The sequence below is a fragment of the Periplaneta americana genome, chromosome 16 (assembly GCF_040183065.1).
Source record: "Periplaneta americana isolate PAMFEO1 chromosome 16, P.americana_PAMFEO1_priV1, whole genome shotgun sequence".
Lineage (NCBI taxonomy): Eukaryota > Metazoa > Arthropoda > Insecta > Blattodea > Blattidae > Periplaneta > Periplaneta americana.
In genome coordinates, this window is record NC_091132.1 from 178,517,898 (window position 1) to 178,545,588 (window position 27,691).

Sequence of the window (27,691 nt, forward strand, 5' to 3'; positions counted from 1 at the left end):
TGTAAATTTGGTTCTTAACATTGTGAATTTGGAAGTGAAGCCCGGAGTTTAATTTCATTTTAATAATTCTTAGAGGTAAGTCCACATTCGTCAATATTGCCACTTGTTGCCGGCAGTGTAATTATCACTCGAGTCACTTTTTTTTTTCTTTTTTTTTTCCTTTTAGATTTAGTGCGTCTTCTGTATGCCTGTTTGCAGTATAATACGGATAAGTGTGCTTGTGATTTCTACTATAGTTTTTTATTTTGCAAAGCATCTGTGAGAAAAGTATAATTATATTTGAAGTGGAAGTGACAGTTCTAGAGACACGTCTGCATTCTGATTCCTACTAGTTGTTTGGAAATTGGAATGTAAAAGAAATTTTACCTACGGTCCCGTATTTATTATTTACCGGTACCTTTTCATTATGAACTCTGTATAAACGTATTATTCCCTCTTCATTCATATGTTAGCCAACTTTTGTCCTATTCCTTATATGTATCAATATGTATGCAGGCTTGCCACAGGTGGAATATAATGTTGCATAATGGGACATTTGATATCTGGGGCCTGTTTCTCAAAAATACTAGTGTAGTAGTTCACCAGTTACTAGTCTAGTTACCAGAGTATATTTCAGCAGCTCTAGTAGATTCTGTTTCTCAAACTATTTTACCAGTCTAGTAACTTGTGACAATTTTTCACTAGTCACATGATCTCTTTCACTAGTCAGCTGATTGAGTTCATTTGTTTATAGCCATTGGTAGGTATTGTTATGGGAGGTTAGAAGGCTAAGTTGTTTGTGTTTTGGTTCTTACTTCTCTCTTTTCTTGAAATTCCATCAATTGAAAGCAAATTAACTATACTGAATATGATTAATGAATCAAAGGATATATCATTCGGTGCTTTTTCAATCATAATAACAAAAAATGATAAAGTAAACGAATGGACAAAAAAATTTGTAATATGTGAGTGTATGGAACTGATACCTCAGAACAAAGATTATGCATACGTTAGGGAAACTTACTGGCCCAACATTAAGAAAGCAACTTTGACGAGTACCAACTCAAGTTCACAGTATCATAATATGAACACATTATGTAGCTAGTGGGTCTACTGGCGACATGAATGCCTCTTATGACTTGAAAAATTCGCTAGTTTTTTTTTTTTTTTTTTTTTGTTCAGTTTTACGTTTGATCTATTCGTAAATAAGTGTCGTTTTGTATTTAATTTGTAGGCTAAAGTTGACAATTTCAGAAGAACTGGCAGTGGAGGAGGAAAGCCAGCAAAAAATTACTGCAGTTGATGAATTGGTATCAGATTATTAGGAAAAAAATTCTGCATGTGTTGCTGGTCCAGGGGAGAAAAACCAGATGGCATTGGAAAATAATCAACATCCCGATTTGTAGAGTAATTTGTATTTGAAGCTTTGCTGATAATGCATGACTTCTATGTGTTTGTCTTGTTATGGCAGGTCCCACTATATTTAACAACTCGCCAAGCTTTTCAGCACTTTATTTAAACCGTTCATTATATTTAAACAATGCTCCCGTAAAGGAATAATAATTGTTCCTTCTCGATATAGTTTTAGCTCTTCTCACAACAACTTCTTTACTACTTCAATCAGAATCACTAAACCACATATATTAAAAAAATAACTACAATATTTTGTTTTGATTATCTGAGAGAGGTTGTCACTGGTAACTGATAATATAGAAATCACCAGTCTTTAGAGTCTTGTAGCAATATTCCTGTGGAATACTAGTATAATCAACTAGATTAGCATTTTGAGAAACAGAATCTCTTAGGAACTGGTGAAATCGACCAATATTATTAGTCTGTGAACTGGTAACTACTACTTTACCCCCGTCCGCACCTGTGGAGTAACGGTCAGCGCGTCTGGCTGCGAAACCAGGTGGCCCGGGTTCGATTCCCGGTCGGGGCAAGTTACCTGGTTGAGGTTTTTTCCGGGGTTTTCCCTCAACCCAATATGAGCAAATGCTGGGTAACTTTCGGTGCTGGACCCCGGACTCATTTTCACCGGCATTATCACCTTCATCTCATTCAGACGCTAAATAACCTAAGATGTTGATAAAGCGTCGTAAAATAACCTAAAATAAAAAAAAACTACTTTACCCTTGTAGTTTCTAGAAACACAGACTTGTAAAATAAAGTAATATTACTACTGCACAGACTAGTATTACTAGTCCGTGAGTTTTGACAAACAGGCCCCAGATAGAGGCAAAGTAAATGACAAACGAGCGTTGAGGTAGTTCCAGTGATTTTGGAAGTGAAAATTGTTGAATTTGTAAGGGATATCTTGGAGAGATTGAAGGAAATAATTCAACCAATGGAAATTGTTCGGAAATGTAAATTACGCGTGAAATGAGAGGTGTTTGGTAATGGAAGTGCAGACGTTGTGGTTTCTGTGAAGTAAGGGAATGTAGGTACGAGAGTCATATCGGTACTGAAAGTCATGAGCAACTCATTGTTATAAATATTATTTTTTAGACAAACCAGGTACATCATCTTAATCTATAGAATTTTCTGTCACTTTTCAACTTAGTGTCCATTTCTTTGCACACATTTTTCCCGTTTTTCTGTAAGTTTGAAAATTCCCTTGCTGTAAAAGTCCGTTTCATCTTCCCGAAAACACTGACGCACTGCTTTCCGGATGTCTTCCAGCGTCTCGTAGCGTTGACCTCGCAGCTGCTCCTTTACAGAACCGAAAAATTTGGTATTCGGAATGTGCCAACTCGGGACGTTAGGGACATTTCGGAAGACTTTCCCACTCTAATGTTCTCATTTTCTCCAGGGTGACACGATCAGTGTGAGGCCACGTGTTGCAGAATAACGTTCCCAGGGCGTACTCGCGCGATACACGAAGAAGCTTCAAAACTGTCTGAATGTAATAGTCTATTCAGGTTAAAGAAATTCAACCAAAATGCGTTCCAGAACTCATCAACTTTTGCGTTCCGTGGAGGCAGTTCGAGGGGACCGCTACGAGGCTCATCTTGGATGCTCGTGTTCCGATATTCGAAATGTTTCACTCATCTCCCAACACTGCTGGCGCCCATGCACACATCTCCGTATGTACACTGAAGTCTGAGGTGAATTTCAGCAGCAGGCTTTTCTTCTTTAACAAGGAATTTAATGACAGCACGCTGTGGAAAAGAACGATCGTTGTCGGCCATTTTGCAAACATTGCCTGTGGTCACATGATAAAAGTTAATGACGTCACAATATGTGAGTACATAGTAAAAAGTCTGTAGACTATGATCATATAATCGTTTTTGTTACGTTGTTGAAATTGAAATTATAGCAATGTGTTGCTCGTGACTTTCTGTATGACCCTCTGTAGCAACATTAAACAGACGAATCATGTAGTATGAAGAACGCGAAACTTACATTAATTCAATAAGCTCAGGAATTTAGTGAGGCACAGCAAATAATAATGAAGTAAACAGAAAATTTCTTTATTGTAACTTCGTGTCCTGTAAAAATAGCACGGTGAATGTTATTTATGTCCCCACCACTATACGAGACATAGGCCAGTTTTACACTAATCCTAAACATATTTAGTATAACTTTCTACTTGTGTCAGTCAAGGCCTACTGACAAATAAAAGCAATTGACAATAGATGTCTCAGTCACGACAACCTCATAAAATATCCTATCAATTGAATAATATATCTTGCTACGTACAACATAATTATATTATATTATTATCCAATTCAGCGAGTACTGACGACCACTGCAAAATATGACAATTTGGTCCAGAGAGCATTCTCTTTTGACACAAGGATGATTTATGTAACCTGTTTCTAAATTAGTCTTTTAAATACCGGTACATACTTTAATAAATCACTGAAAAACAAATGTGAGTATAGGATATGGAGTGAGTACGAAATTTATCATTATTATTTTTTATTTTTTGAGGGCATCACTGTTACGTAAATAACGAAAAATAAAAACTAACATGCCACATAACATTATTATAAGAAATACATGAAACAAGCATGAATAATATTCACCATTCTTAATGATCTTGGGATAGAAAAAAAACGTATGCAATAGAAATTACATACAATTAATGCGCGTGTAATAAACAATAAGCAAAACATCTTCGATTAATCATTTGAAAACAGCGTGAATATAGCGTGGATTGTGTAGGAAAATAATTTCTTATATGTTGCTCCCAATGTGCATCATTGTTAACTTATGAAAACAAATGAAAATTAACATGGCATATAAACACTATTCGAAGATAGATAGGAGATATTAAGTAATATTCATCGTTCTTAATGATCTTTTGATGGAAAATAACAATGAAATATGTATAAAATAGAAATTACATACAGGTGAGCATATAAAAAACAGTAAGTAGAATGATATTTGATTAATAAGCTTAAATTACTCCAGGTTTAGTGTAAGAGTGGTCTATATCTAACGATGTCTCCGAGCAAATTATTTAATTCAAAAACGTGTTAGAAGATTGAATTTGTGAATTTTCTCTGAAACTTTCCAAATATTTGTAGGCAGTCTTTTACATTAGATTGCCGAAAATTGGTTTATAGCGCAGCATTGGCAGTGATAAAAGTGTGAAATATCCGTTCAGTGGGTGGTTGGATACTCTACATTGACCAATAGCACACAGTTAATTCATAATATGAAGCTAATAAATTTTCCCTCGGGGCTCATGTTCCGCAATAATTTAATGTTACCATTCAGATTAACTTCCATTTTTCAGTTGCGATGGATGTGATCAAGGCGGAACCCAAAGTCGACCCGTTGGCTATACAGACAAGTGAAAGCACTGATGTTGAAGAGAAGAAGCCTGTATCAGAGGTAGGTAAAGTGAAAGTCATTGTTGTTTCATATACGCGATGTAGGAATATATCATCTTATGACGAAGATGTTCCCAAATTATATTTTTCAGCTTTCTAAAACATATCATGGTTTTTTTTTTTCGTTGTATTTGCCATCATGTCCAAAGTTATAGATATCTGTTGCAAACTCGTTTGTGTGCCAGAGAAAAGGAGTATGAAAGGCTGGGGTGGAAAACTTTATGCATGCGTAAAAGAGCACTCCTACTGAATCCCTTTTCCAGAATCATCAGTTTTTAACTTTAAAGAATGACATAAATATATATTTTTAAGTGCTTTTCTACTTCATAACTACACATAATTATATACCAATGGCTTCAAACTGATGAAAGATGTGCAGAAGCTCACGTCCATTGCAAACTGTACTTATACTAGTGCATCATCCAATTATCTTCTGACTAGAGCTGGAGCAGGGATTGTGTGGCTCAATATCTTCTTGACCTTAGCAAAGCTTTCAACTCTGTAAATTTCGACCTGCTCACCCATAAATTGAGAAATCTGCATTTGTCAGAGACTGCTGTGAGTTGGTTCGAATCCTACTTACGGGAAAGACAACAATGTGTTGTATCCGGGAATCGAAGCTCTTCCTGGTTTAACATAACATCAGGTATACCACAGGGTTCGGTACTCGGACCATTGTTGTTCACGATATATGTCAGTGATATTACATCTCATGTAAGGCATTGTAACTATCACTTGTATGCTGACGACCTTCAATGCTACATCTCTTCCCGCTTAGATCGAATAAATGACGCTATAGATAAATTGAACAAAGACATTGACTCGATTGTGACATGGACAAAGAAATTCCATCTTAATATCAATCCTGGAAAGACACAAGCAATCATATTAGGACACAAATGGCAAACCGATGCTGTAAAGCACCTCGACATTTCCCCCGTTAAAGTAAGTACAGTGCATATCCCTTTCAGTTCTTCCGTAAAAAATCTTGGCATTCACATGGATAATAATCTCAACTGGGACATGCAAATCACAGAAACCTGCAGAAAAGTATATTCTATTATTCATGTGCTAAAAAGGATAAATGTTCATCTTCCCTCTTGCTTAAAAAAGTCCCTTGTGCAGACCCTTGTATTTCCCCATTTTGACTATGCTGACATTTTACTGACTGACCTTTCCAGCGACAACAAAATGAAACTTCAACGTGCTCATAATTTGTGTGTACGTTTTGTAAGCAATGTTCGTAAATATGATCATATTACCCCATCCCTGGAAGCAATAGGTTGGCTTAAACTAGATAAGAAAAGAAATTTACATTCACTTCTCTTTCTCTTCGAAATCTTGAACTCTTCTATTCCTTCGTACCTGTCGTCTCGCTTCACTTACCTTTCTTCCCACCACAATCTGAACACACGCTCTCGCCATGAAACAATACTAACAATACCATCCCATCGCACCTCCTCATACTCATCCTCTTTCACAATAGCCCTGCCAAGACTCTGGAATTCGTTACCTGCTAGCATCAGGGACTGTCGAAATAAAATTCAATTCAAACGCAAACTTACTAGGCACTTGGTCAGTAATTGAGACTCGTTCAGACATGGTTTCTTGTAAATAGTTCTTTTAATCTACCACAAAATATCTCAATATCCGGTAATTTCATCACTATAGAATTTTGTTATTGTAGGTTTAATTTGTAATTTAGTAAATACAAAAATATTCTTTGTTCTTAACTTCTATGATAAAATGTCTAGCTTTCATTAATCAGGTATTCTTGTCGTACTTTAATTTTTATTGTAATTGTAATTGTAAATTTAATATTAATTGTAATCTTATTGTTCATGTTATAGTTGTAATCCCCTGGTAGAGGGGCAGAGAAGGCCTGACGGCCTTATCTCTACCAGGTTAAATAAATAAATCTAATCTAATCTAATCTAATCTAATATCGTTTCACTTCCCTCAGGCCAGGCAATACATCAGTCTGTGGTTCAGCAGTTACTTGTTATGCCAGACTGATTGTCTAATAAATTCTAATACATTTTCAAATTTAAGTACTGACCTATGTCACGCAAAGAGATGCTGAAACTGCCTGCCTCCATTTTCCACACGATTATGGCATCTGTTAAGGGAATTTGCCAGGCGTTGTTCAATGTCATCAAAATTTTCTTCTCTATGTCGCCTTTTTCGCTTCTTATCTTGAACACCTCCCGTTTCCCGAAATTTATTAATTAATTTATGAATCGTTTCATGACTTGAAACTCGATCACACAGGAATTTCAATACTTTTCGATTGCAGCGATATTTTACTACTTAATTAACTTATTATTCCCGGAACATGAATTTTACCAGCAATCGAAAAGTATTGGGAATAAATTTGAATAAGGAACAAAAAAAAAGTTTCGTTCCCAGGCAGGATTCGAACCACGAAAGTCTTAGTTACCAGTCTATCCTGCGCTGGAGTGAACAAGGCTCTGAAATCAGCTACAAGCTTCGGTCCGGTTTTCTTTGCTGCTACTGTACCATCTCACAGTATGTGTGACAGTAGACAAAATTACAGGTGACCAGGGTCCGATGTAACATGGCGCCGTCTTGAACCACAAAGTGATTATGGAAGTACATATGGAGCTTTTCTCCATTGTACCGATTCTTCACCACATGCAAACGCAGGTTTAACTGCAACTGAAACTCCAAATGTACTTCGGTACATCACAGTAATATTATTATTGAGTGTCTTTGACTATCATAGCATGATACATTGTTTGAATTTGGTGATAGTTCTGCATTATTACGTTTCAAATAATGAATTTTTATCAAAGCATACACATGTTTATGTGTATGTGAGACAGAGAGAGATTAATCAGATAGGAATGACAAGAAAGAGGCAAATTCAGAAAAGAGATGTCAAGAACAATACATTTTCTTCACTCGTAGTTTGCTGCCATTAACGTCTGCTTCAGAGGTCTGCATCAGACGTTTTCGCTCGAGCGCCAAGTAGTTCATAGCATAATCCGATAGGTAGTGCACATGCATGATGGGTAAAATTGTTATGAGCGATAAATCCTCGAACGATATAAGCCGAGCATTAGACATTTGTTCTTGTTACTGTGATGAACTGTGTAGTAACATCATAGATGTTTATCATTTCAAAACTTTCCAGTGTTTAACTAACCTCTCCATAGCACAACTACAAAACTTGCTTTAAAATGTAATATAAATGTTGTAGGTAAATGTTTTTTTTTTTCCACACAGGAGTGATTTTGTTTTTACCACATCTGATAGATGTTATTGGATGTAAATGTAATTATTATAAACGGAGAACACAATCAGGATAATGCAAGAACTGTATCAAGTTTTCTAGGAATAATAATAATAATAATAATAATAATAATAATAATAATAATAATAATAATAATAATAATGAACTCTAATAATTAGTGTATCAATCTTTGCGTCTGTAACAGTTGTGCAGCTTGATTTTTCGTTTTATTATATTTTCTGTGACGTTATCTCTGTACTAATATTGTTATTAATCTACTGCTATATCAATAATATTTTGTAAAACGTTTCTACATTGTCGCAGTATATAGGTGGAACACTCTGTATGGACCTATCATATTATATATGTGGTAAATCAAATATTGAATAATTATTAATTAGCAATAATAACTGTATATCGAAGTTTTTCATACTATATTATTTATTTATTCATATTACTGTTTTGGTACGTTCCATTAGACGTTTGTCATAAACGCAGAAAATAAAGCCTTATTTTTACCGTGTGAGCAAAACATATGTGTATCTTATCTGTCGCCTTCCATACAAGATAAGACATGTCGGTGAGATGACCTTGTACTGTGCTTCTATTTATTACGAGCGTATCACGACCGATCGTATCTCACTCGAGGGTGCGACACTCGACAGAGTTCAAGCGAGCGATTTAACTCCAATGCAGCACTCTGGTATGGTTTATATTTTAACATTATTACATAAATTTTCGTATATGCTACAAGTAGTGGCATATCACTGGTATAAGTTATTTAATTACGTTGTCATTTGGTTTTCCAGGAACTGAATTTGTTGAAACTGTCCACGACTGAGATAAAGACGGAATGCAACGACGACAGCAGTGTTGTCTCATCAGAGATCAAATTTGAAGAAATACTTGTTCCAAATAATTTTCCCGTTGTTAAATGTGAAGATCAGGTATGTGAAACACACGGGGTGTTTAGCCTTTCTTCTTCTTCCTCTGGGTTTTAACTTGTATTATGCTCGTAACAGACTCCATCTTCATACTGGTAACCACAGTGTTGTTTGCAACATGAGAGGGCTACTAACTTTCTGAGTCGGCTGTTTATAAGATTGATTATTTCTTTGTGTCTTCCTTGTAAAAAACATCTCCAGATCCAGTTCCATTTGCCATATTTTTTGCCTTCCTTCTTGAAGTCAGAAACTTCGTTACGAATTGTTTTTCTAATTGCACTACGCTTACAACATTATTACCATGTAGTTGAGTTAAAATAGCTGCTATTTTTCTCCCCTCTAGAATTTTATCACTTTTAACACTTAGTTCCGTGCTTTCTTTTTATTTTATGTGATTGAAATGTTTGTTTTTAGATTCAGATTAAGAACATATTAAATATTTACAGAATATTCTCTCACTTCCTAGCTGTAGAAAAAATTGAATATACTCTCAATTATAATTGAACATAATCATTTCTCGTTACGTTTGTTGTTTTGTGATCTTCACTTCTTTGGCAACTGTCACAACGATTTTCTTTCTTCTGCCAGACAGTGCCTTCCTTACCTATATATACAGGAGCATCTTCAGCATCGTAGTCCCATCATCATCACCAATTTTTATAATTTCTTGTTCAGATTTATTATTGTGGTCACTATTTGATAAATGAATATTGTCGGTATCATGTTCATCACATGGAATACACTCTTCCTCATCTTCTTCGTCAAACCAGTTATTAATTTTCCGAGTTTGTGGTTCTTGTTATGGCATTGAGTTGAAGGTATGGGTGTAAATACAGCCCTACTTCCTGGATGTGGATTTATTCATTTAGTATTCTGCCCAAAGGCAGGTCTTTCACTCCAAACTCAGCTTTCTCCAGTCTTTCCTATCTTTTGCCTTCCTCTTTGTTACAACAATCTTAATGACGTCGTCTTCTACCTGAACTATTCTCCCGTTCACCATTCCTGCCAGTGCATCCTTCTGTAGGCAGTTTCTTCTCAGCCAGTGATCTAGTCAATTCCTTTTCCTCTTCCTGATCAATTTTTTTAGTTGATTATTTAACGACGCTGTATCAGCTACAGGAGAATGGAGAAAGTTACACAACACAGAACTGCACGCCTTGTATTCTTCACCTGACATAATTAGGAACATTAAATCCAGACATTTGAGATGGGCAGGGCATGTAGCACATATGGGCGAATACAGAAATGCGTATAGTGTGTTCGTTGGGAGGCCGGAGGGAAAAAGACCTTTAGGGAGGCCGAGACGTAGATGGGAAGATAATATGTTGTTTTCTAATGCCAGGCGTTTGACAATAAAGTCATTTGACCTCTTGCACTCCAATATTTTTCAAAAATATTATCATGGCCAGCTACTGAAGCACAGATTTTGAGGTGTACTGAATCCATTTCTTGGTTTGAGTTGCACAATGGGCAGTTAGGGGACTGATATATTCCAATTCTATGCAGGTGTTTGGCCAAACAGTCATGGCCTGTTGCCAGTCTGAATGCAGCTACGGACGATTTTCGTGGTAAATCGGGAATCAACTGTGGATTATGATGCAGAGAGTTCCATTTTTTTGCCTTGAGATTGTGTTATCAAATTTTGTTTGTTGAAGTGTATAATATATTAGATAATATTAAAATGGCTTTGAGGGAGGTGGGATATGATGATACAGACTGGATTAATCTTGCTCAGCATAGGGACCAATGGCGGGCTTATGTGAAGGCGGCAATGAACCTCCGGGTTCCTTAAAAGCCAGTAAGTAAGTAAGTATCAACTACGAAGTTGTTTAGCGTCGACGAGATACGTGATAGCGCGATCGTATTTGACGAGATGAGGCCGAGGATTCACCATAGATTACCTGGCTTTCACTTTACGGGTGGGGAAAACCTCGGAGAAAACCCAACCAGGTAATCATCCCAAGCATGGATCGAACCCGCGCCCGAGCGCAACTTCAGACCAGCAGGCAAGCGCCTTAACCGACTGAGCCATGCCGGTGGCTCTGATCAATTTCAGCATCTTTCTTTCTTCACCCACTCTTTCCAACACAGCTTCATTTCTTATTCTGTCTGTCCACTTCACACTTTCCATTCTTCATATCCACATTTCAAATGCTTCTATTCGTTTCTCTTCACTTCGTCGTAATGTCTATGTTTCTGCCCCATACAATGCCACACTCCGTACAAAGCACTTCACTAGTCTCTTCCTTAGTTCTTTTTCCTGACGGTTTACGTCTGGAATCTTTTACCGTTGATGGACTCATCATGCCATGTTTGCACTTTTTCTTGGAAAGGATAAATGCGGTAGCTTCCTATTGCTTTCCGCACACTACTCTCTATTTGGCATCTTGAAAAGATCCCAAGGTTCCCCAGCATGGAGGTGAGGAGAGTGGATTTGACTAATTAGGCTCTCTGGACTTCTCCAAAATTCATCGCAAGGGTTAAATATCAGTTCCATCAGGTTCTTTGATCTGATCAGAGACCGGAAAATCCCATTTAGCCTTTATAATAGAACTAATAAAAAACTTTCTAAAATTCTTCCAATCTCCTGTAGGTGGGAGGAAAGTGGAAACCTAATAACAAAAGAAATAATCCTAATTATTTCTAAAAAATCTCATAAGCAGTGCCAGCAGGCTAATAACAAATAAAATATAGAGTAGCCGTGGTCAATGAAACAAGCACAGTCCTTGAATACTGGCGTAGATATCTCGCAAACCAATCCTGCTTCTTGTTTATTTGGAATAACGACAAGCCAATGAAGTGCTTTGTGCCTGACATGGATGGATTGGAAGACAATTGTCCTCAACAGTCCTCTCACAACACCAAACTGACTATGGGCCGAATTCATTCAACACTTATCGTAAGGAAACCCTTAAGCAGTTGCTTATAATCATTTCCAATTCATAAATCCCACTGAAGTGAACACTTGTAGCTGTCAGCTTACTCACGTGTTTCCTCATATGCATTGTAATCAGCTGACAGCTAATCAGCTATAGAGTTTATATATATTATTTATTTCTTTTGTTTAAATATATTATTTAGTGTCTAATATATGCATTGGATGATCATTATGATTTTGATTAATTTATCGAGCCCTATAATGAAAATGAAAATGTGTTTCGGCAAGCAAAAGATATATCAGAGATATGGAAAACCCTTTAGAGATGTATAATGATCAACAATTTAAGAGGAGATACCGTTTCGACAAAAACACTGTTGTGAATACTCTGGTGTCTCTCATTTCAATTCACAATACAACCATGAGGCTTACCGATTTCGACACTGCTGAAAGTACTGGTTGCTTTGAGATTTTATGCTACAGCATCATTTAGGTGGGATTAAATTGTAGTTTTTCGAAAAGTATTTACGTTCATAAAAAGTGTTATTTGCATTTTCGTTTGTACTCTACCCAAGGAATAAGTTATTAAAATTTGCGTAATTATATCACTTCCACTTTCTTTAGCATAAAAATAACTGAAAAATAAATTAAAATGATTTACTTACAGGAATATTTTCGGAGTTTGCATTAAACTCAACTGCAATTTTGTTGCATGTCAATTTCTTCTTTTGGAGGGAACAATTGTCAGATTTTTTTACTTTTGGTGATATCTCTATATTTCGTAACTAGTTCTCTTAGCTCACTTCTTTCTTCTTCTCTAAAATGCTTTCTCGACATTTTGTATAAGTTTAGCTCTATATATTTACATCTGTATTTGTGTACGATAATGATGTCGATTTAACAATTTGAAGGTCCACAGTTAATTCCCGATTTACCACGAAAATCGTCTGTAGCTGCATTTAGATTGGCAACAGGCCATGATTGTTTGGCCAAACACCTGCATAGAATTGGAATCTATCAGTCCCCTAACTGCCCACTGTGCAACTCAAACCAAGAAATGGATTCGGAACATCTGAAAATCTGTGCTTCAGTGGCTGGTCATAATAATATCTTTGAAAAATATTTGAGTAAAAGAGGTCAAATGACTTCATTATCAAATGCCTGGCATTAGAAAACAACAACAATTTGAAGGCGCTGGAAAACAATTGAATGTACGAAAGCGCTCACGTCTTGCCATGCTGCGATATTTCTTTCTATGTTAAGGGCAGGGGCGTAGCGTCCATGGATGTGGGAGATGTGTTACATACCCTGCAATTTCCTTCAAGGTGACTCTAGTGAATTATGAATTATAATATTGTAACATATAATCGTTTTCGGACAGATCAAGTTTTCCCAGAATGTTTGATTTTGAATTCGCACTATGTTTTAATCACCTTGAACAGAAGGCGCGACCATTAGTAAGAATTATACTGTAACTCTATGGGCACGGCCCGCTTGATGTTTAAAAACACTTCGAACCGTCTCAACGACATCTGTCGTCAGCCCGAGGAAACTCGTGCAGTGAGCATGCTCGTGACCCTGTGTATGTACAGCGTTGTAATACATATTGTCGTATAGGCATGCTTGTGTTATAATCAGGGAACGGATTTATATGGACTAAAAATATATGAAATATGTAAATATATATGTAGTTATTTTTACCAAAATATGGAATTAAATATGGATTTTTACCAAAATATGGAATTAAATATGGACTTAAAATTATAAAAAAATGACTATGTACGTTAAATATTGGTACATTTTAATCAAACTAAACAAAAAATATAATGGACGTACCTTATCTTCCAATGTAGTTTCAACAAAACACAATTTTTATTGTCTGTTACCATAACAATAGGTTACAAACATTTCTTTCAAGTGCTGAAAAGTGAATCTTCTTCTATTGTCTCTGAGGATAGATTTATACTGACTAAAAGAGCGTTCGACGTCACAAGAAGTAACTGGTACATAATTCAATTTCACAATGTCTGCTGGGGATAAGTCCAAGTTAATCTTCACTGTTGATTCACCACTCATCACAGCAACAACCTTTTGTAGTTCTTCATATCCAGGGTTTTTTGAAAGTACAGTGTCCACCTTAGCTCTTACTGCATCTGCAACTTTACCTCTACCACGATTCAGTTGTTCCACAGTACTATTTATAATTTCAAAACTTTCAGATAGTGAAAGGTGCCTATTTTGGAGACTTTTGAGCGTTTTTATGATGCATGAAAATGTATGCTGAATGTGAGCTAAGTCATTCTTCACACTTATGTCACAGGTAACTGTTTTCGCAGTATCAATTGAGACTGCATCTTCAGAGTCCAATGCAAGGAGAACATTGTTAATAGAGTCTATATGTTCGGCATAATATTCAACTGCTTCTAGCCATGTACCCCATCTAGTTAAAATTGGCTTTGGTGGCAATGGAATTTCAGGGTACATTTCTTTCAACACGTTAACTCTACTGGGAGCTTTGAGAAATACTTTTTTCACTGATGAAATCAACAAATCTACTTTAGGGAAATTGTCTCTGACCACTTCTGCCACACGATGAAATGCATGCGCCACACAAGTAAAATGAGTCAATTTAGGATATACAACAGATAATGCTTGTCCAGCTTTGACCATATAAGGGGCAGCATCGCTAATAAAGAATAACACATTATCGTACATAATACCCTTTGGCCACAGGATACCCATAGCTTCGTTGAACAGTTTAACTATAGTTTTGTTATTGCACTTTTCTAGAACATCACAATGTAAAAGAATTCGTTCAGAATATTGTTCACTTAACAAACCGATAACTACATTACCAACAAGTCTACCTTCTTTGTCGGGAGTCTCATCAATGGAAACCCAAATTGAACTATCTTTAATTTCATCTCTTATCTTCTGTATTGTCTCATCGTAGATGGATGGAGCATACGTCTTCCTAAGTGTTGACTCATCCGGGATTGTATGTTGAGTATATTTTTCAAGGAATTCCCTGAAGACCTTATTCTTTAGTTTGTAGAGAGGAATATCAGCAGAGATGAGAGAACGGCACAGGTCGATGTTAAACTCAGATCTTACATTCGATGTTGTTGGTTGTGTTAAAAACAATTGTCTCTGCTTGGAATTTAGTTGTTTGTTGGCCTGATGTTTACTAGTTGTAATGTGTTGTTGCACCAGGAACTTTTGTGTAGATGATACTGCACACTGACACAAATTACAAAATAATATTTTATTGTCAGTTGATAAACCATCTTCTTTAAATTCTGAAATGTAACTTGTTAGTTTTGATTTTAAATTGACTGAATGACGTACTTTTGGCATATTTACCGTCTTTATAGTATGATTTACAAAACTGAACCTATGTGTACTCTGACTGGCATTTAACTGTTGAGCTGCACAACTGAAGTCTGTTAAAAATTTTAAATTAAATTAATACAGTTTTGTAACTTACTTTCCCATTGTTGATAGGACTGCTAATTTTCAAATAACTCTGATGTTAAAGGGATTACTGAACATGTGTTTAAATCTCTATTGTTGAAATGTATTTTTAAAAGTTAATGGAATTTTGTTTTGTTTTATTGTTAAACCTAATATAATATGGACTGTTTTATATGAAATATGGAAAATATATGGAAATTAACGAAAATATGTACTAAACTCTAAAATATGGAAAAATATGGAAAATAAAAGTAGGATTTTTCAACCCTACACATTGTGAAACATAAAGATAATGCAAAATATAAATTATATTAGCTTTATAAGTAAATATGTATTTACATATAAATCCTTTCCCTGGTTATAATATTATTTCCAGTGACTTATAAAGAATAATGAGTGAGTTATTTGTTCCAAAATGTGTACTCTTTTCATTTGTGGACACTGGAGATTGTTTTGAAAGCTTAATTGTTTAGTGTTGAAATAAATTATTTAGGTTAAGATCTCTGTGTCACGCGCTTATGGGCCCAAGATATGTACGCTGACAATATACATCCAAGAGGTCACGCAGTGAGTGAAAGGGAAATTGTTTCGTGTTCATTGTCGCAGTGTATCAAATATGGAAACAAATTGTTGTATAATCGACAAATTGAAGGTAAGGACTTTAACGTTCTGTGAAAAAGAGGACGTAATTAAAGTAGACCCTTAAAAACTAGTACTGAATATCACTACGAACATAAAAAAGTGTGTAAGACATTTTAATATAAAGATTTATGAAAGTGAGTCGTGGCTGTAAGGTTGTAAGACTTTAAACAAACTGTTCTACTGGTCTTGTCTTCTCTTTTCTCTTTTCTAATGAAAAGTCCGTTTGAAATACCAATGGCTATGAAGATTTAAATAATATTTATAAGGCAGCCAAGAAACATAACTATTTTTGTAACCATATAATATTTGAAAAAACGACTAAAAATGTTCGGGGAAACTCCAAGGAGAGCCACCGGCTTAACTCGGTTGGCTAAGGTGCTTGCTTCCCGATCCAGAGTTGCAATCGGGCGTGTTTTCGATTCCCGCTTGCGCTGATTACCTGGTTGGGATTTTTCCGAGGTTTTCCCCAACCGTAAGGTAAATGTCAGGTAATCTACGGCGAATCCTCGGCCTCATCTCGCCAAATATAATTTCACTATCACCAACTTCATCAACGCTAAATAACCTTGTAGTTGATACAGCGTCATTATATAACCAAGTGAAAATAACTCCAAAGATTGTAAACGTGAGTTTATTAATTTTATTTTTACTGCATAGTCCTAAACTAAGTTTATTAAACACTTTTCAGTGTGTCTATTATTTGTCGATGTTTTACTAGGTACGTAATATACTTGTAAATTTGTATTAGCAAGGAAGATATATGCAGTGTTTATACTACATGATACAATTGTATTCGGTATATACGCTATGCTGGATACAGATATGAGAAATTCCATTTTCAAACTATATTAACTGGGTTACATACCCCAGTCTGAAAACCAGGCTATGCCACTGGTTAAGGGAATATTCAATGCATATGAAAGAGTAGTGTCTCTGCAATACGAACTAAAATAAGTGCTAAGGAAATGCTCATTACTTAAGTGTTTCCTCATTTTATAAGTGACGACTATGAATTCGACCCTATGTTCCGCCAGATGCGGATGGAGAGAATGCCCTGTCTCGGTGTATCCCTCACACAACTCCGCTCGCATCAGAACAGGACAGCACCAAAAAAAAGTAAATGAAAATTCCAGAACGATTAATACATTAAGAATTTAAACCAATGAATGAATGAAAAAACAGAGGCGCCTAAATAGTTAGCCTCGTAATAGGGTAATATCAATAGGAAACGAAAGAAAAAGTCACACCCGACTGACCTCTAGTAACAGAAGAGGGAATAAAGCAGAAATAAATCAGAATAAGTCAAAATAAAAGAAAAGAAAAGGGAATAAATGTAGAAAAAGGAAATGGGAATAAACAGTGTAGCATTATTGTATTGTTTTTCTTTACATTCCATGGTATCTGTACATCGCTTCACAGTTAGAATATGGAACTTGTAAAATAGGAATATATTAATTGTACTATAAAATCTTAATTATAGTCACTGTTTACTTGAAATATTTACAGAAGAGTTTTACAATATAGTCTACTATAGTCCCGTTGCTCTAATTTCCGGCAGCCAATCACGTTGCAGTTAGGCTACATTTAAACGTGTGCATCTTGTAATTCGCTGATGAAGACGTCATGCATTTCCTAAGGCTCGATAAATAATTAATATAATCGCCCGCCATTTTGGCTCTTTCGTTGGCGTTCGCAGAGAGCACACGAGGACGTTATTTGTCGCTCAATTATTTGTTGAATTACAGTGAGTTTCATTTATTATCATAGGAGCTACGACATGATAATGTTTAACGGTGTGGCAGATAGATCCCTCGTCTGGTAGCTCGGCAACAAAAGAACAAAAATGGCGATACTACCTACCTAGACTTTATTGAGCCTAGACTTCCTAAGACGTAAGCAAAGAGGAGGAGTCGCGCCTGGAATAACAGCGTCCCGACTATAGTACAACACAAAGGTTCAGTTTCAATACTTAATGTAAGACAGAAACCAAACCTCATTATTAAAATTCTTTTTGATTATTGTTGTAACGCCTATGCTTAAGGGTTTAGAATGAATGTTATCTTTTCTAATATAATGTTGATCATTGTATCATTTCCGAATATATTAAATCCCTTTTACTGTACTTGAAACATTTTGTAATAATGTGTCTATGTATCTGGATTTTTTTTAAGTGTACTTTTCACTATGAAATTTCAGTCAACTTCGGAATATAATATTTTAATCACAGTAATACATATTGTGCATATAATGTAATACATACACGTACAAACGATCAAATGCTGGGTAACTTTCGGTGCTGGACGCCAGACTCGTTTCACCAGCATATTATCATCTTCACTTCATTCAGACGCTAAATAACCTAGATGTCGTAAAATGACGCAATAAAATTTAAAAAATAAATAAATATACGTACATGTATGGGTGAATCCAGAAACGTGTATAGTGTTAGTTGGGAAATCTGAGGGAAAAAGTACTTTGAGGAGGCTGAGACTTAGACGGGAGGATAATATTAAAATAGTTTTGAGGGTGGTGGGATATGTTGGTAATGACTACATTAATCTTTCTCGGAATAGGGACCGATGGCGGGCTTATGCGAGGTCGGAAATGAACCATCTGGTTCTCTATACGTATTTGTGAGTAAGTAATAATGTAGTTCCCAAAGCTATGAAGTGAAAACTTTTCTGCAATGTTCGAATTTGTATAGTCCATGTCAGTTATTGTTACTGTTCTTCAGAAATTAACTATTGATGGAGCAAAAGACGCTCAAAGTCAATCAAACATCTAAAGCGATCGTGTTGTTTACGAAAACGCATCCAGTGTGTTCCCATACTTTAATTAATATTAAAAATTAACATCATCACATTCTATGGGGTTTAGCTTTGAAGGTAATGTATCATACATGGCTACTCATCTGATACCCTTCATTCCTAGTTATGTTGTTTGCTCTCCATTTTCAGCCGGAGTTTTATGACTTGAACACAATAAAGCAGAAGCCAGAGCTGGAAGGAGCGCCAGAAGGGAATGAGGTTTCGACTCAGAGGTGAGTGTCGTCATCTATTCTTCAGTTCGTACTTTCTGTTCTATTTATACAGTGTAATTGAATGTTGAAATGAACAGTTCATTCAACATATAGCTTGCTTCAAAAATGTTTTGATATTAAAATTTCACTCTTGACACTATCACCACTCCTGTTACTATTACTACTACTACTACTACTACTACTACTACTACTACTACTACTACTCATTCATTCATTCATTTATTTTATTCCATAGATCTTACATGAGCAATGAAGCTTTAAGATGTGGAACAAGTCAACATTTTACAATATTACAATTACAATTTTTACAAATTTTTATAGTTTTACAATTTAGTAATTTTCTACAATTTTTACAATTTTGTGCAATTTTTTACATTTTTTTTATTTATTTATTTATTTATTTTTTTTTTTTACATTTTGTCGAGATGTAGTGAGATGAGATGAGGTCCGAGGATTCGCCAAAATATTACCCGGCATTTGCCTTTTGGTGGGGGAAACCTCGGAAAAACCCAATCTGGTAATGAAATCAAAGGGGGGTAATCAAATCAAAGGGGTTGATGCCAAGGACTCGCCATAGACCATCCGGCTTCAGTCCCACGGCTGGGGGAAACCTCGGAAGAAACCAAAGACCAAAGGGGGATCCAACCCAAGCCCGAACGCAGCTCCGGATCAGCAGCCCAGTGAGTCTGCCGACTGAGCTACATCGAGGGCTCTACTAAAAGTATACAATACATAGCCAATCAGATTATTAAATTTACAAACGCAAACGATCATTCATAAGTTGAGCTATATGTATAATACAAAACAAGTTAATTAAATTTAAGGCATAAACAATTCAACCAGTTGTGATATACAGAAATTTATAATACATATCATGCAAACTACTTCAAATTACAAACACAAACTACTACTACTACTACTACTACTACTACTACTACTACTACTACTACTACTACTACTACTACTACTACTACTACTACTACTACTACTACTACTACTACTACCACCACCACCACCAGTAGTACTAGAACTGCTACTAGTATTACTATCAGCACTATCGAACTATTCACTGAACAACAAGAATTTTGCTCCGACTCAAAGCAATGTGTCCCTGGTTTGATGTGCGCTGAATCCGAAAATGCATCTCTTTTCTTTGTACCACCTAAAGTTTTTAAGATACACTATAATTTCACTTTTCGATAACTGCTCCCGGAGCAAACATCTGAATGCGTGAACATATAAATGAATATCAGTACCATATCGATAGACCTATGCATATCATAAATCGTCAGCAACGTTACTGCTAGATTAGAGCGGCCGACACAGTCTGTTGACATTTTGAGCATGTTTTCAGCGCACACACAGCTCATGGCCTGGGCACGCAGCAGGCAAAATGCGCACCGTGAGCTTTTCTTCGCTACAATTTTTTCATATCACTTCCTTTCTTATATTATCTTGACTATTTCCTTTTTATATTATCCTTATATTGTTTTTAATATACATCAAGTTTTGCTTTTATCTTTCTACGTATTTAAACGCAAAAATTCTTCAGTTACTATTTCTTCTTCGTATATATTTATTAATAATTATTCCACTATTTATGTTCTTAATTCCTGTTATAAGTTTTAACATTTCTCGTTATTTCTGTCAAATTATTGTTGTCTAACATTTTAATATTGGTGATAATAATCTGTTATTATTAGTTGCAATAATTATTGTAGCCTGTTTCAAGTAGATTAATTTTTTCTAAAATATGAAACATTTTAAACCAAAATGTCAAACCTGTATTTAGTGTCAACTAGAGATGGGAAAAGTTATTTTATCGTAACAGTTCCAATTGTTTCAGTTCCTTGAAAATACTAGGTTCCAAATAACAGTTCCGAAATAATGGTACCGTATACAACTTGTGTGTAACTACAAGGTGCACAGTGATATTTTGGAATCGCATGGTTGACTAGTATCTGATGGAACTAGTATTTAGGAACATGCACATACGACTAGTATGTAATATAACAGTGGTATTTAGGACGCTAAATGATCACATACTTCCCTGAATGCCACGTGATGCAGTATCATGTCATAGTGAGCCGAGATGTGAATTCGTGAAGAAGTGTTTTCTAATGCTAAAGTGTATTCGTAGATCAGGTTCGAAGCTGGAAATGTAATGAAATTTTAAATTATTTGTAAATTTTATTGGTCACGAAATCGAAGTGGATCCCAATGGTAAATAAAACCTAACCTATTCTTTCTCTTATTCTCAGCTCAAGTTTACAATAGTGTTCAATTTCTCCAAAAATTACTAAATAAAAACTATAATAATTTCGGCATTGTTAAAATTCATATTAATACCACCATGAAGAGTAATAATCTCACTGTAACGAAATGTAAAAATTTACCGTCGCATTTTTGTAAATAATAAACTTCGACAATAATCATGTTTCAACAGAATTTAGTTTAATTTCAAGAATTGGTAATGAAACTAAAACTGTAAAATATTTGTAAATAAAACATAAACTATATATAACTATAAAATATAAACTATATCTCCCTTGATAAAATTCACAATGTAGTTACTATACTCTAATACAGGCATTGTTAATAATAATTGTTTGATAGAATACTATAGTGCCTACTCAGTTTTAAGATAATGTGTAGATTTTTTAAAGAGGCTCTTCATATCTTTACTATTTATATTTCCATTTTGATTCTAACATTTCTTTCAGTGCGACGAAAACATTCCCAATTCTGCTTTCAAACAGTGGCGCCAACTTATATGGGCTCGTGGGATCCGAGCCCACTCAATAATTTATAGTGTTATCATTATACTTATGACCAGGGAACGGATTTATATGGACTAAAAATATATGAAATATGTAAATATATATGTAGTTATTTTTACCAAAATATGGAATTAAATATGGATTTTTACCAAAATATGGAATTAAATATGGACTTAAAATTATAAAAAAATGACTATGTACGTTAAATATTGGTACATTTTAATCAAACTAAACAAAAAATATAATGGACGTACCTTATCTTCCAATGTAGTTTCAACAAAACACAATTTTTATTGTCTGTTACCATAACAATAGGTTACAAACATTTCTTTCAAGTGCTGAAAAGTGAATCTTCTTCTATTGTCTCTGAGGATAGATTTATACTGACTAAAAGAGCGTTCGACGTCACAAGAAGTAACTGGTACATAATTCAATTTCACAATGTCTGCTGGGGATAAGTCCAAGTTAATCTTCACTGTTGATTCACCACTCATCACAGCAACAACCTTTTGTAGTTCTTCATATCCAGGGTTTTTTGAAAGTACAGTGTCCACCTTAGCTCTTACTGCATCTGCAACTTTACCTCTACCACGATTCAGTTGTTCCACAGTACTATTTATAATTTCAAAACTTTCAGATAGTGAAAGGTGCCTATTTTGGAGACTTTTGAGCGTTTTTATGATGCATGAAAATGTATGCTGAATGTGAGCTAAGTCATTCTTCACACTTATGTCACAGGTAACTGTTTTCGCAGTATCAATTGAGACTGCATCTTCAGAGTCCAATGCAAGGAGAACATTGTTAATAGAGTCTATATGTTCGGCATAATATTCAACTGCTTCTAGCCATGTACCCCATCTAGTTAAAATTGGCTTTGGTGGCAATGGAATTTCAGGGTACATTTCTTTCAACACGTTAACTCTACTGGGAGCTTTGAGAAATACTTTTTTCACTGATGAAATCAACAAATCTACTTTAGGGAAATTGTCTCTGACCACTTCTGCCACACGATGAAATGCATGCGCCACACAAGTAAAATGAGTCAATTTAGGATATACAACAGATAATGCTTGTCCAGCTTTGACCATATAAGGGGCAGCATCGCTAATAAAGAATAACACATTATCGTACATAATACCCTTTGGCCACAGGATACCCATAGCTTCGTTGAACAGTTTAACTATAGTTTTGTTATTGCACTTTTCTAGAACATCACAATGTAAAAGAATTCGTTCAGAATATTGTTCACTTAACAAACCGATAACTACATTACCAACAAGTCTACCTTCTTTGTCGGGAGTCTCATCAATGGAAACCCAAATTGAACTATCTTTAATTTCATCTCTTATCTTCTGTATTGTCTCATCGTAGATGGATGGAGCATACGTCTTCCTAAATGTTGACTCATCCGGGATTGTATGTTGAGTATATTTTTCAAGGAATTCCCTGAAGACCTTATTCTTTAGTTTGTAGAGAGGAATATCAGCAGAGATGAGAGAACGGCACAGGTCGATGTTAAACTCAGATCTTACATTCGATGTTGTTGGTTGTGTTAAAAACAATTGTCTCTGCTTGGAATTTAGTTGTTTGTTGGCCTGATGTTTACTAGTTGTAATGTGTTGTTGCACCAGGAACTTTTGTGTAGATGATACTGCACACTGACACAAATTACAAAATAATATTTTATTGTCAGTTGATAAACCATCTTCTTTAAATTCTGAAATGTAACTTGTTAGTTTTGATTTTAAATTGACTGAATGACGTACTTTTGGCATATTTACCGTCTTTATACTATGATTTACAAAACTGAACCTATGTGTACTCTGACTGGCATTTAACTGTTGAGCTGCACAACTGAAGTCTGTTAAAAATTTTAAATTAAATTAATACAGTTTTGTAACTTACTTTCCCATTGTTGATAGGACTGCTAATTTTCAAATAACTCTGATGTTAAAGGGATTACTGAACATGTGTTTAAATCTCTATTGTTGAAATGTATTTTTAAAAGTTAATGGAATTTTGTTTTGTTTTATTGTTAAACCTAATATAATATGGACTGTTTTATATGAAATATGGAAAATATATGGAAATTAACGAAAATATGTACTAAACTCTAAAATATGGAAAAATATGGAAAATAAAAGTAGGATTTTTCAACCCTACACATTGTGAAACATAAAGATAATGCAAAATATAAATTATATTAGCTTTATAAGTAAATATGTATTTACATATAAATCCTTTCCCTGCTTATGACATTTAAGAGTATTTAACTTATACTTCAAATGTTTGAGCTCACCCAGTGTTTTCTAAAAGTTAGCGCCTTTGCTTTCAATAGTGCCAAACATATTCCGTTCTGTGGAACAGGCGTTGTCATAATGTAGTTCCAAACTGAAACGAGTATTTTGTAACAGCAACTATTTCGTACAAGCATTATTTTGGAACGTACTATTCCAAGGTGCTGTTACGTTTTGGAACAGTTCCTTGCTTGGAACTGTTCCAAAATAACCGTTACGTTATTTTTTTCCCACCTCTATTGTCAACCCTCATTTGTTGTTTATAATTCTTCCTCCCCATAAATGAATGTGTTTGTACTATCTTGCATTTTAATGTACCGATTTAAACTTCAAAATCTTTCTTAAAATATAGTCAGAGATTAAAACTTTCTATTTGCTTTTGCTCCATAAATCCTGCATTATTCCTTTCAGATTTTGTTTAAGCTTCTATATTCCATGTCGTAAATGATAATAATGAATCCTAACAGTTTTCCAGATACCCACGACAGTACTGTCTCGTCAAAGTGCAACATTATTGGAAATGAAGATCACGTGACTATATATCAGGGTCCAAAAAATTGTAATTCCTTCGAAAAACTTGTTCCCGCTGGTAGATCTAGGAAGAAATTCAAATGCGGTGTTTGTGGAAAGTGTTTTCCGCGGTCTCACCATCTAAAGGACCATTATCGTGCACACACTGGCGAAAAACCATTCAAATGTGATATTTGTGGTGAGGAATATTCACGCGGATCTATTCTAAGGGTTCACGTACGGAAACATACTGGCGAAAAACCATATAAATGCGATGTCTGTGGAAGAAGTTTCTTTCGGTTGTGCGAGAAAAGAAAACATGAAAACCTGCATACTGGCGAGAAACTATTCAAGTGTAATGTGTGTGAAAAGTTTTTCTCCACATCCGATTACTTGAAACGCCATGCGCTTGTCCACTTGTCCGTGAAACCGTTTCAATGCGGTGTTTGTGGTGACAGCTTTTCTCAGTCGAAACACTTGAAGCGTCACGAACTCCGGCATAGTGACGAAAAACCGTTTAAATGCAATGTCTGCGACAAGCAATTTCGTCGTAACTGTCACCTCAAGGCACATGTAATCATACATACAGGGGAGGAACCATATAAATGTGATGTTTGTGGAAAGTGCTTTAATCGGCCAACTAGCCTGAAATATCATTTACGAATCCATACTGGCGAGAAGCCATACATTTGCGGCATTTGTGGTAAGAGTTTCTCGCATCCAAGGTCTCTAGGAAGCCATAAGGAGCGGCACACTGACGACAAACCTTCCAAATGAGGGGATTGGAAGGTAACGGCTATAAGATACAAGTGCCTTTTAAGTGCAATAGTTGTGAGAAGTTTTTTTCAGCGCTAATGGCCGGTTTTTCCAAGTATTGTTAGAAAATTTAGTGACTGTTAAACTCTAAACAGTTTGTTAATTAATAAAATTGTATGTTTCTAACACCTGTTTGGTTTAACAGATTGTTAATTTTAAATCTAGGATTTCGGGCAGTTAACTCGTTTAACAGTTAGTTAAATATGGCCGATGTCTGCACAGCTGTTCGAACAATAGTTGCGAAATTAATATTTTGTGTCTGTAGGCAATGTTTAGCATATGACTAGTAATATAACATTTAAAAAATACTTTGGACTGTTTAAATCCATCAGTGTCATTTTATTTCTTTCGTATTTCGTATCTATAATAGCAATGAGGAAATATAACCTTACTTTGTAATTATTATTCAGCACGTCACCTACAACTTTCATTTGTCAACTGTTTGTTTATGGAACGTGGCCTACTATAACAGGTTGTCATTTTATGCAAGTTTCATGACTCATTCTATAATTAAAAATTAATTTTAGCCAATCAAAAATTGTCTTACATGTGTAGAATCATTACCAACTGCTGTTGTGTAGTTAAAATAGTGCTAACAGACGTTATAGTTAAGTTTTGTTTATCTTAACTTTCCTTAAGCAAAATTAAACATCACTTGGACAAACTGGCCATAAGATTCTTAAAACTTCATCAACGTCGGAACACTGCCGTCAAACCTTACAAATGCAATGTCTGTGGAGAGACTTTTTTTCATGTGTGTAACAAAAAATAGATATGAACGTCTACATACCGACGGCAAACCAGTGTAATGTCTGTGGAAAGTACTTTTCCAGCACTCTTTACGTGAAACGACATGAACATCTTCATTCTGGTGACAAACTGTTTCAATGTGATGTATATGGAGAGTGATTCCCTATACTTAAAACGACACCAACATCGGCATTCTGGCGACGAATCATTCAACTACTATCTCTGCTGGTTACGGAACTATCTCTGATGTGTCATCTCAGAAATCACGTACTCACACATTCCGGGGAGAAATCATATAAATATGATGTGTGTGGAGAGAGTTTCTCGCAGTTCTGTCGCAAAGAAGAACATAAACTTTGGATTACGGGTGAGAAAACATATAAAAGTAGTGGACAGTGATAGCATTTTCCCTCTAAAGGCGCTTCTATAAGAAGATAGATTAAGGCCCGGTTGCAGAAATAAACTTCCTCACCAATTAGTTGAGTAATTTATTATTTGAGGAAGAAATCTGTTTTGCATCAACGCTATTTAGCAACCACGGCCAATTTGATGCACTTCAATAATAAGATGCGCACAATGCAGTGTTGACATACTTAGCGGTAAGTCGCTAAATTTAGGGAATTTTAAATCAGTCTCGGGGACAAAGTTTGTAAAATACGATTAGCTGATTTTTATATTATTCCACTTTTTTTTAAGTTAAAAGATTCAACCGAAGTCATGTACTTATTAGTTTTAGAAGAAGCATTGGTGCTTGACTGAGTCGTCTGATGATTCATACGTGAAAGCTCTGATCTCATATGTTCGTGATCAGTGATCAGGAGTTAAAGAAGCTGATTCAGTGATTCTCACGGGTTAGGTCTCTCAATGCTACTGCTCCAACATCCATAAAGGGTGGAAACTTTGATTGTCACGTGACGAGTCGTGAGCTCCAACTAATTTTTGGTTCTTCCTCGCAACGTAGAGATTTTCTACTCCGAATCGACCCGAAGCAATTGAGTTCTGGAATTTTGTGTCGACAGTTCGTGTGAAGCAAATGAGACTGTAGTTTTTGCTGGTTTTAATGTATTTTAATATGTAAAATTGAAAATGTGTTAGTTTTCACGAAAAAAAAAAAATGTGGTTAAATGCTTGAGTGAAAATTTCCGCTCTTACAATTTGCCAGAAAGTGTAGTGTCAATGACTGGATCAAGTGCAGTGTATTCACAATCAGCTGTTCCCACACCTTCCACCTCAACATCACAGCCGTCAACAACACAACCAGACTCCGCAGAAGAGGGTGACGACGAGGAAATTATGTTTTCCTCTGCATATGTATGTTTTTCTTATTCTTATGTAGTGATATTTATTAATAATTTTTAGCTACATTTCTGGGGATTTTTTAACAAACTTTAGAGAGATTTAGCTACTTTTTGTTGAAAAGGTAGCGAGATTCTAGGGCGATATGTTGTCAACAGTGGCACAATGTGCATAGTAACTTAGTT

At 35.4% G+C, this 27,691-nt stretch overlaps 1 protein-coding gene across 1 annotated transcript; it reads left to right on the forward strand.

Moving 5' to 3' along the window:
- LOC138692079 (zinc finger protein 83-like) lies at positions 1–27,256 on the forward strand. The gene is made up of 5 exons (XM_069814996.1): positions 1–75; positions 4,727–4,824; positions 8,889–9,026; positions 18,975–19,057; positions 24,602–27,256. The coding sequence occupies exons 2-5, from the start codon at positions 4,732–4,734 to the stop codon at positions 25,419–25,421; spliced, it is 1,134 nt and encodes a 377-aa protein (XP_069671097.1). The 5' UTR covers positions 1–75; positions 4,727–4,731; the 3' UTR covers positions 25,422–27,256.
- Positions 27,257–27,691: the final 435 nt, after the last annotated feature.